At 43.6% G+C, this 12,092-nt stretch overlaps 1 protein-coding gene across 2 annotated transcripts in view; it reads left to right on the top strand.

Annotated features, from left to right (window-relative positions):
- Nucleotides 1–12,092, top strand: part of LOC142296417 (amine sulfotransferase-like) — a 186,587-nt gene that overhangs the window by 135,864 nt on the left and 38,631 nt on the right. For both annotated transcript variants that reach the window (XM_075340031.1, XM_075340030.1), the window contains exon 6: nucleotides 5,180–5,360. In XM_075340031.1, coding sequence (XP_075196146.1) covers nucleotides 5,180–5,360 — 181 coding nt within the window. The remainder of the gene's footprint in view (nucleotides 1–5,179; nucleotides 5,361–12,092) is intronic.

The raw sequence follows: 12,092 nt of genomic DNA on the forward strand, positions 1-12,092 counted from the left end.
AAACTTTTTGGTTTAGATATAAAAAATAATTTTTAATTGTAAAAAAAAAAGTCACACTTTATTTTGAATTTTTTTTTTACATTTTTTTGACATTTTATCTCCTACTTGTAAGCAATGCTATCTTACAATTATCACCGTATAGTAATTTTGGACAATCCTGTATTAGGGCTCGTGCACACGTTGCGTCGTGTCCATTGCAGAAATAAATGCATCCTCTGGCAGTTTCTGATTTTGACATTTTTGTTTTTGTTAAAAAAAACGCAATAAATACGCATGCATTTTGAGCGCGTTTACCGTGCATTTTAACCACTTTTTCCATGCTTAAATTTTGATGCGTTTACAAAACTTTGTCAATGGAAAACGTTTTTTCAATCAAACACCATGAGAAAAAAAAAAGAAAAAAAACAATTACATTTCCTGCTTCTGCTTTGCACTACAATGTGGATATTCTGAAAAATTATATTAAATAATAATATTTATTAATTAAAATTATTAATAAATATATTACGACTCTGATTTTATTTAGGACTGGATGTGAGGTCAACAGTAAACCTCTTGACCTCACTTCCATGCACAAACGCATGCTTTTTTGATTTAAAAAAAGTATGCAGATTGCAACAAAAATGCATGCAAAATGCAAAATTTATGATTTTGGAAGCGTTTTCAAAAATCTCATAGACTTCAATGATAGCTAAACGCTACCAAAACACACAAAATAATTGACATGCTGCATTTTTAAACGCAGAGATTTTGTCAAATTTTTGACAATCAAAACGCTGTGTTTAAAAAAATCAAAACGCTGTGTTTAAAAAAGCATTATACGCACAAATTTTGTATGATTCCCATAGACTTTGCTTGTAAAGCAAAACTCATGCATTTTGACAATGAGACGCTGCTGCATAAAACGCTGCGGAAATGCTAGGAAAAACACAACATGTGCACAAGCCCTTAGTGTGCCTATTCTGGTTCTCATCCTGTAGTAATATGTCCATGCTGGCCCCCATCCTGTAGTAATATGCCCATCCTTGTTCCCATCCTATAGTATTGTGCACATCCTTGTTCCCATCCTGTATTAATGTGCCTATTCTGGTTCTCATCCTGTAGTAATATGTCCATGCTAGCCCCCATCCTGTAGTAATGTGCCCACCCTTGTCCCCATCCTGTAGTAATGTGACCACCCTTGTCCCTATCCTGTAGTAAATTTTCAATCCTAGTCCACATCCTGAAGTAATGTGCCCATCTCGATCCCCATTCTGTAGTAATGGGTCCACCCTGTACCCCATCATGTAGTAATGTGCCCACCCTGATCCCCATCCTGTAGTAATGTTCCCACCTTGAAACCTATCCTGTAATAATGTGCCCCTCCTTCTCTCCATCTTGTAATAATGTGGCCCTCCTTGTCCTCATCCTGTAGTAATGTGCCCATTCTGGTCCCCATTCTGTAGTAATGTGTCCATCCTTATTCTCTGTTTGTCCTCTTTCCTGCTTCTTGTGGCCCACAAGCAGGTAGACCCCTTGACAATCACTGCTGGTGGAGGGAGCTGCCGCCATCAACTTTTTACTTCAGTTGAATATATTGGCGGCACTGTGCAGAGACAAGCTCTCTGCTCAGGTATACAAAAGGCAGTTGCCGGCCAATCAGAGTGAAGCAGTGCATGTTGGTATGGGACGTCAGCTACTTGCCTCTAATTTTTCTGGCGGCTGTCATTAGTATAGCTATGTAGTGAATTTGTCTGTACACGGCGCCAACTATACATTCAACTGAAGTAAAGCACAAACAGTTGTGGCCTCCTGGACTGGCCGAGATTGTCAAGGGGTCTATGCCTAGAGGCTGCATGTGGCCCGCAGTCCGTATGTTTGTGACATCTGCTTTAGAGCCTTCTCATGCCACTGTGTAGCTGTTCAGATAACCAGATTGAGCCCGCTACACAGCTCTTCTGCTTTTCCCATGGTACAAAGGAAAGGCTTTCTCTGGTAGCCTGGGAAAGTGCCCAGTCCAGACCAGTGATGCAACTTTGCTGGCTCAACCTGCATGTCTTCATGAGCATCCCACTCCCTGTAACCAGTAACTCTGGAGTCAGAGGGGCAGTCCGCTTCTGAAGATTAATTGTAAAAAAAACCTAAATGCAAGTCACCAGTGCATTGAATTGACATTGAGACTTGTAGAAAAAAAAAATGTCCCAACGTGGACATTCAATTGGTATCATTGACCCATATATTTAAGGTCTATTTTAATTCCTTGACATATTCAGGATAAAAACGTTCCTGGAACTCATGTGTTGCATCTCTGACCTTATACTCACCTTGTCCTGTCTCACAAAGATAGTCCTATTGATGAAGACTAAATTGGTCGAAACATTTTTGTTTGGACTTTCTTGTTTGGACTTTCTATAATATTTTCTACATAATAAAGAACAACTTGAATTCCAAATTTTCTGTCTTTGACATTAATTGGAGTAGTGTGCCGGAGTTCTCTTTTCCTTTACAGCTTGGATAAGGCCGGGCCCACACGGGGCACTAGTGCGATCCTCGCATGACACTCGGCTCACGCTGACAGTACAGCAGAGCCAAGTGTCATGTTAGTATGGCCTGAGACTGAGGTCTGATCGTGCAAGCGGACCTCAGCTGCGGGGGGCGGGACGGCACTGAGGAGGGGAGGGATTTATCTCCCTCTCTCCTCCGTAGCCGCCTATTGCGATTCTCGCCCTGCACTCATGGTACACCGGTGTCCCGCGAGTGCAGTGCAATTTTTCTCTCGCCCCATACACTTAAAATCTAAACCACTGGCAACAAAAGTGAATACACCCCTAAGTGAATTTGGCCAAACTGCTAACACGTACTGTCGCAGAGCAGTATAACAACATGATAACAACTGCAAATTCACCTCCAAGATGACTACATTAGTGCTAAAGAAACTAACTGTAAGGATTGCTAGACTGGCCAAATGTATCCAGACCTAAACACTATTGAGTATCTGTGGGGCAACCTCAAAGGAGAGGTAGAGGAGCGCAAGATCTCTAACATCCACCAACTCTGTGATGTCACCATGGAGCAGTGGAAGAGGATTCCAGTGGCTCCTGTGAAGCGCTAGTAAACTCCATGACAAAAAAAGTTAATTCAGTGCTTGAAAATATTGGTGGCCACACAAAATATTGACACTTTGGGCATAATGTGTCTATTTTCACTTAGGGGTGCATTCACTTTTGTTGCCAGCAGTTTATACATTAATGGCTATGCGTTGAGTACACCAAGCTATACACTGACTACTTTATATTGTATGAAAGTGTTATTTCTTCAGTGTTGTCCCATTAAAAGATATAAAAATGTGAGGGGTGTACTCACTTTTGTGATATTCTGTATATGTGATATTAGTTTTCCTAATTTACATACTCTATAGCTTTCTATATTTAAAAAAAAAAAAAATGAACCTTGCAATTATTAGACTGGCTACTAGACCTTATACTGGACTAAAGGGTGCTTTACACGCTGCGACATCACTAGCAATAGCTAGCCATGTCGTGCGCGATAGCACCCGCCCCCGTCGTATCTGCAACATTTGGTGATCACTGCCGTAGTAAACATTATCGCTACGGCAGTGTCACACGCACATACCTTTTCAGCGACGTCACTGTGACCGCCGAACAATCCCTCCTTCAAGGGGGAGGTGCTTTTGGCGTCATAGGGACGTCACTACGGCGTCACTAAGCGGCCGCCCAATATCAGAGGAGGGCCGGAGATGAGCGGCCGGAACATGCCGCCCATCTCCTTCCTTCCTCATTGCCGGTGAACGGCAGGTAAGGAGATGTTCGTCGTTCCTGCGGTGTCACACGTAGTGATGTGTGGTACAGCAGGAACGACGGACAACCTCGCTACTGACCAGACAACGATTTTTTGTAATTGAACGACGTGTCACAGACCAACGATTTTTAAATCTTTTGCGATGGTTTCAGGTCGCTCCTTGGTGTCACACGCTGCGATGTCGCTAACGACGCCGGATGTGAGTCACAAACACCGTGACCCCGACGATATATCGTTAGCGATGTCGCAGCGTGTAAATGGCCCTTAACTCTTCCTGTTATGTATAGAAGACTTTTCAGTGGGATGCTACAGTAAAATGTAACACCTTTGTATACAGCAGATAACAGTGGATCCACCATTCACAATAGGTAATGACAGAACTCCTCTACTCCCTCTTCCTTCACCATGATCTTTTACCTGATTAGAGCATTAATTACGATAATATAATTTAGTAGGGTCTGAGTCTAACATTTTTTATTTCATGAACAATTGTTAATAAAATCAGCTCCTAGCCTTTTAACCTTTTCCTATCCAATATAATTTCCTGTTTCGCCCATTGAAAACCTAATATAGGTTGTCATCAGTTATATTTATTCCAGCATTCGATAGTGAAAACGGAATCTGCTCAAACCCATTGGTTGGTTTGTGTTCCGGACACGTCACATCCCTGCGGCCAGCCCCAGTCTTCCTGACTCACTTGGCTGGGGGCGGTGTTTGACCGCTTGTCACAGCTCAGCGTGTCGCCTGATTGCAGCACTCTCCTGTAAGGGAGGAGGGAGCAGAGGGGTTGTGACGAGCGGTGAAACACCGCCCACAGCCCATCACTCACGGACACTGCAGCCGGCCGCGGTGTCAGGAACTTTACGTGACATCACCGGATCCCCGAAGTCACAGAGCCCAGGGGTCAAGGAGAGGGGAACAGCGGTCCACAATAGCGCCTCTCAGAGGCACTATTGCCAACATAAGGTATTTGAGAGAAACATTGTTTCTCAATATAATATCGATCTAGACCAGGGTTCCCCAACTCCAGTCCTCGAGGGCCGCCAACAGTGCATGTTTTCAGGATTTCCTTAGCATTGCATGGGTGTTGGAATCATCAACTGTGAAGGTGATTAAATTATCACATGTGCAATACTAAGGAAATCCTGAAAACATGTACTGTTGGCGGCCCTTGAGGACTGGAATTAGGGACCCATGATCTAGACAATAAAAATATGGGTGAACCACTGGGACTCAGGATAGGAAAAGGTTAAAGCCATCATGCTTACCCTTATCCCTGCAGAAATTATATCAATGAAATAAATGTTAGGATCCATATTAATACTTAACAAGTTTTCAATTTTGACATTTTGATCTTGGTTATTTTTTGTGTCTGTTATAGGACCTTCGATTTAATGTGCAGAAAATCTGCAAATTTCTGGACATAACCCTCAATGACAAAGCAACAGACATCGTGGTGGAAAGAGCAACTTTTAAGAACATGAAAGATGATCCTCTTGCTAATTATACATTTCTTCCAAACGACATGTATGACAAAAGTAAAGGAGTTTTTTTACGAAAAGGTAGAGCAAATATAAAGGCGTTGTCGAAGAATTAGTAAAAATATACATATATATATATGTATAGTATATATACTATATATATATATATATATATATATGTATATACAGTATATATATATATATATATATATATATATATATATATATATATACACAATATACATATATATATATATATATATATATACACACGCAGTCTAACGTGAAATCAGAATACAACTTTCCCATTGTAAGTCAATTAGAATTACCAAGATTGTTTATATTTACCAAATGCCAGAATAATGAGAGAGAGAGAATGTTTTAAGGCGTTTTTATCACTTTCTGCAAAGTCAAAAGTTTACATACAATAAGAGCACTATCTTTAAACAACATGGGACAGCCCATATGATGATGTCATGTCCTTGGAAGCTTCTGATAGGTTTATTGGCAACATCTGAGTTAATTAGAAACACACCTGTTGGTGTACTTATAGAAACACCTGAAGCACACTGCTTCATTATGTAGTCTTATGGGAAAGTCAAAAGAAATCAGCCTAAATCTCAGAAAGAGAATTGTGGACTTGTACATGACTGGTTCATCCTTGGGCTCAATTTCCAGATAATTGAAGGTGCTTCATTCGTCTGTACAATCAATTATATGTAAGTATAAACAGGATGGGAATATCCGGCCATCATACAGCTCAGGAAGGAGAGGGGTTCTGTGTACCAGAGATGAATGTCAGACATGTGCATACCAACCCAAGTCAATGTTTTGGTGTAGCCATCACAAAGCCCTGATCTCAATCCTATTGAAAATTTATGGGCAAAGCTAAAAAGGCAGATGCATGCAAGGCGATCTACAAACATGGCCCAGTTATACCAGTTCTGTCAGGAGGAATGGGCACACATTCCTATTAACTATTGTGTGAAGCTTGTGGAGGGATATCCAAAATGTTTGACCCAAGTCATAAAGTTTAAGAGCAATGGTACCAAATACTAATGAAATATAAGTAAACGTTTGACTTTGCAGAAAGTAATAAACATGCATTTAGACATTCTAATCTCTCATTATTCTAGCATTTGGCAAATTTAACTAATTTTGGTAATCCTTATTGACCGAAAACGGGAAATGTTTATTCTGATTTCATGTCAGATATTAAAAAAAACATGCAGATGTGTCTTTTTAGATAGTGTATGTAAACTTCTGGCTTCAACTGTACTTATCACGTCATGTTTGTGGAATTAATAGTGCTATATTAGTGAGTAAAATATATTTTATATACAGTAAAAAACAAAAGTTTGGACACACCTTCTCATTCAAAGAGTTTTCTTTATTTTCATGACTCTGAAACTTGTAGATTCACATTGAAGGCATCAAAACTATGAATTAACCCCTTCAGCCCCCGCGCACTTTCCGTTTTTGCGTTTTTGTTTTTTGCTCCCCTTCTTCCGAGAGGCGTAACTCTTTTATTTTTCCATCAATCTTGCCATATGAGGGCTTGTTTTTTGCGGGACGAGTTGTACTTTTAAATGAAATCATAAATTTTACCATATAGTGTACTGGAAAACGGCAAAAAAATTCCAAGTGCGGAAAAATTGCAAAAAAAGTGTGATCATACAATAGTTTTTGGGATATTTTATTCACTGTGTTCACTATATGGTAAAACTGAGATATCTATGTGATGCCTCAGGTCAGTGCGAGTTTGTAGACATCAAACATGTATAGGTTTACTTGTATCTAAGGGGTTGAAAAAAATTCACAAGCTTGTCCAAAAAACGTGGTGCACGTTTTGCGCCATTTTCCAAAACCCGTAGCGTTCTCATTTTTCAGGATCTGAGGCTCAGTGATGGCTTATTTTTTGGGTCTCGACCTGACGTTTTTAACGGTACAATTTTTGCGCAGATGCTACGTTTTGATCGCCTGTTATTGCATTTTGCGCAAAATTTGTGGCGACCAAAAAAAGGTAATTTTGGCGTTTGGAATTTTTTTTCCGCTACGCCGTTTACTGATCAGATTCATTGATTTTATATTTTGATAGATTGGGCATTTCTGAACATGGCGATACCAAATATGTGTGTATTTTGTATTTTTTAACCCTTTAATTATCAATGGGGTGAAAGGGGGGTGATTTGAACTTTCAGGGTTTTTTTATTTTTTTTAATTTTTTAAAACTTTTTTTCTTACTTTTTTTTTTATTTTACTAGTCCCCCTAGGGGGCTATAGCGATCAGCAAACCGATCGCTCTGCACTATCTGCAGATCTCAGCTACAGAGCTGAGAACTGCAGATTTGCTGCTTTACTTTCAATGCCGGCTGTATTCCGGCATTGAGAGGAAGTGAGTCATGTTAGCTACAGGCGTGATCACATGACCCTGTGCTACCATGGCAACCACCGAAAGTCACGTGATCATGTCACGTGACTTCCGGTGGGGGCGGGGTAAGTGACTGTCATGGCAGCGCCCATATACATATCGCTGCCAGATTTTGGCAGCGAAATGTAAGGGGTTAATGGCTGCGGGTGGAAGCGATTCCACCCGCGGCTAGCAGGCACACATGTCAGCTGTTGATAACAGCTGATATGTGCGCGGATCGCGGCCGCCTGCCGGCGGCAGGGGGCGGGGCTTACCGGCACATGATCCATGACGTACCCAGTACGTCATGGGTCATTAAGGGGTTAAAACATGTGGAATGAAATACTTAACAAAAAAGTGTGAAACAACTGAAAATATGTCTTATATTCTAGGTTCTTCAAAGTAGCCACCTTTTGCTTTGATTACTGCTTTGCACACTCTTGGCATTCTCTTGATGAACTTCAAGAGGTAGTCACCTGAAATGGTCTGCCAACAGACTTGAAGGAGTTCCCAGAGATGCTTAGCACTTGTTGGCCCTTTTGCCTTCACTCTGCGGTCCAGCTCACCCCAAACCATCTCGATTGGGTTCAGGTCTGGTGACTGTGGAGGCCAGGTCATCTGGCGTAGCACCCCATCACTTTTCTTCTTAGTCAAATAGCCCTTACACAGCCTGGAGGTGTGTTTGGGGTCATTGTTCCATTGAAAAATAAATGATGGTCCAACTAAACGCAAACCGGATGGAATAGCATGCCGCTGCAAGATGTTGTGGTAGGCATGCTTGTTGTGTATGCCTTCAATTTTGAATAAATCCTCAACAGTGTCACCAGCAAACCACCCCCACACCTTAACACCTCCTCCTCCATGCTTCACGGTGGGAACCAGCCATGTAGAGTCCATCCATTCACCTTGTCTTCAAAGACACGGTGGTTGGATCCAAAGATCTCAAATTTGGACTCATCAGACCAAAGCACAGATTTCCAGTAGTCTAATGTCCATTCCTTGTGTTCTTTAGTCCAAACAAGTCTCTTCTGCTTGTTGCCTGTCCTTAGCAGTAGTTTCCTAGCAGCTATTTTACCATGAAGGCCTTCTGCACAAAGTCTCCTCTTAACAGTTGTTCTAGAGATGTGTCTGCTGCTAGAACTCTGAGTGGCATTGACCTGGTCTCTAATCTGAGCTGTTGTTAACCTGCGATTTCTGAGGCTGGTGACTCGGATAAACTTATCTTCTGCAGCAGTGGTGACTCTTGGTCTTCCTTTCCTGCGGCGGTCCTCATGTGAGCAAGTTTCTTTGTAGCATTTGATGGTTTTTGCCACTGCACTTGGGGACACTTTCAAAGTTTTCCCAATTTTTCGCACTGACTGACCTTCATTTCTTAAAGTAATGATGGCCACTCGTTTTTCTTTACTTAGCTGCTTTTTTCTTGCCATAATACAAATTGCAACAGTTTATTCAGTAGGACTATCAGCTGTGTATCCACTAGACTTCTGCAAAACACAACTGATGGTCCCAACCCCATTTATAAGGGAAGAAATCCCATTTATTAAACCTTACAGGGCACACCTGTAAAGTGAAAACCATTTCCGGTGACTACCTCTTGAAGCTCATGAAGAGAATGCCAAGAGTGTGCAAAGCAGTAATCAAAGCAAAGGTGGTACTTTGAAGAACCTACAATATAAGACATATTTTCAGTTGTTTCACACTTTTTTGTTAAATATTTCATTCCATATGTGTTAATTCATAGTTTTGATGCCTTCAATGTGAATCTACAATTTTCATAGTCATGAAAATAAAGAAAACTCTTTGAATGAGAAGGTGTGTCCAAACTTTTGGTCTATACTGTGTGTATATATATATATACACTCAAATATCACATCCTAGATGTGAATGAATGAAATATTGTCATTGAATTCTTTGTTCTGTACAAAGTTGAATGTGCTGGAAAAAAAAATCACACAAAAATCATCAACGGAAATCAAATGTTTTACCCAATGGAGGCCTGGATTTAAAGACACACACAAAATGAAAGTGGAAACAAGTCAAAATGAAAATCAAAACAAGACAAAATTAAAGTGGAAATAAGTCAAAATGAGGCTCAATATTGTGTGTGGCCTCCACGTCCTTGTATGACCTCCGTACAACGCCTGGGCATGCTCCTGATGAGTGATCTCCTCGCAAACCTGGACCAAAGTATCCACCAACTCCGGGACAGTCTGTGGTACAACGTTACATTGGTGGATGGAGCAAGACATGATGTCCTAGATGTGCTCAATCGGATTCAGGCCTGGGGAACGGGTGGGCCAGTCCATAGCTTCAATGCCTTCATCTTGCAGGAACTGCTGACACACTACAGCCACATGAGGTCTGGCATTGTGCTGCATTAGGAGGAACCGAGGGCCAACCGCACAAGCATATGGTCTCAAAAGGGGTCTGAGATACCTCTGGCGAGCACAAGGAGGGTTGTGCGGCCCTCCAAAGAAATGCCACCCGATACCATTACTGACCCACTGCCAAACCGGTCATACTGAAGGATGCTGCAGGTAGCAGAATGCTTTCTACGGCGTCTCAAGAATTTGTCACATCTGTCACATGTGCTCAGTGTGAACCTTCTTTCATCTGTGAAGAGCACAGGGCGCCAGTGGTGAATTTGCCAATCCTGGTGTTCTGTGGTAAATGCCAAGTGTCCTGCACGGTGTTGGACAGTGAGCACAATCCCCATCTGTGGACGGCGAGCCCTCATGCCATCCTCATGGAGTCAGTTACTAACCATTTCTGCAGACACATGCACATTTGTGGCCTGTTGGAGGTCATTTTGCAGGGCTCTGGCAGTGCTCCTCCTGTTCCTCCTTGCACAAAGGTGGAGGCAGAGGTCCTGCTGCTGGGTTGTTGCCCTCCTACGGCCCCCTCCACATCTCCTGGTGTACTGGCCTGTCTCCTGGTAGCGCCTCCATCCTCTGGACACTATGCTGACAGACACAGGAAACATTCTTGTCAGAGCTCACATTGATGTGCCATCCTAGATGAGCTGCACTACCTGTGCCACTTGCAGGGCCGGATTATAGGCGGGGCAGGCAGGGCTTCAGCCCCGGGGCCCCCACCAAAAGAGCTTCTAAGGGGGCCCCCACCACCAGGGCCATACTTGCCACTAGGCACCTGTCAGCATTTTTTTTTCTTCTTCACACCCTCTCCCCCTCCGTAAAGACAATCTAATAAATCAGCTGTGTTTTCGGGGGGGAGGCGCACCGCTATTTATTTGTATCTGCGTCTTTAAGACGCAAAAACAAACTGCGGGCACAGGACGCTGATTGACCCCGGAAGTACCAGCGCTTGCACTTCCGGGGTCAGAGGTGTGCCAATGAGCTCCCTGCTATGTGCTGCAGCCATCATAGGCGTACCCAGCAGGGGCACGGTGTAGTGGGCCGCTGCATCTGCTGTCCCCGCCGCGCTCCTCCGCAGAGTGTACATGCCAGGCACACTAGCAGGAGCAGGAGGCAGTGTGCTGTGCTGTGCCGGCTCTGCTGTGAGCTGTGTGCCCGGCATGTACACACTGCAGAGGAGCGCAGCAGAGCCGGTACCGATGACCGCAGCTTCCTCTTCAAGATGTAAATACATTTGAACAGCGCGGGACTGGGCCCCACCCCCGACATGCAGCAACGTGATGAGATCAGCACCTTGCTGATGCTGACGTCATCACAGTGCTGCGGGCGCCACACAGGGGACATCAGGAAGCAAGCGCTCCATGAAGGAGCTGAAGAGACAGGTTAAATTAATGGGGATGAGTGGGGAGGGGCTGAGGACACATAACGGGGAACATTTGTGAAGGAACACAGCTTTGTGACAGGCAGAGGAGGAGCACTGTATTCCGAGGGGGGGGGGAGGCAGGAGTGTGTTGTGATGGGGCAGTGTAAGTTGTGTGTGTAGGGGGTGATGAGGGTTGCATTGTATTGTGTGTGGGGAGGGGGTAATGGAGGGTGCATTGTATTGTGTGGAGGGAGGGGTAATGGGGGGTGCATTGTATTGTGTGTGTTTGGGGGGAGGGGTAATGGGGGGTGCATTGTATTGTGTGTGTGTGGGGGGGAGGGGCAATGGGGGGTGCATTGCATTGAATTGTGTGTGGGGGGAAGGGTAATGGGGGTGCATTGCATTGTGTGTGTGTGTGGGGGGAGAGGGGTAATGGGGGTGCATTGTATTGTGTGTGTGTGGGGGGGAGGGGTGATGGGGGGTGGATTGTATTGTGTGTGTGGGGTAATGGGGGTGCATTGTATTGTGTGTGGGGGAGGGGTGATGGGTGCATTGTGTGTGTGTGGGGGGGGAGGGGTAATGGGGGGTGCATTGTATTGTGTGTGTGTGTGTGAGGAGGGGTAATGGGGGTGCATTGCATTGTGTGTGTGGGGAGGGAGGGGTAA

This window comes from Anomaloglossus baeobatrachus, chromosome 3 (assembly GCF_048569485.1).
Source record: "Anomaloglossus baeobatrachus isolate aAnoBae1 chromosome 3, aAnoBae1.hap1, whole genome shotgun sequence".
Lineage (NCBI taxonomy): Eukaryota > Metazoa > Chordata > Amphibia > Anura > Aromobatidae > Anomaloglossus > Anomaloglossus baeobatrachus.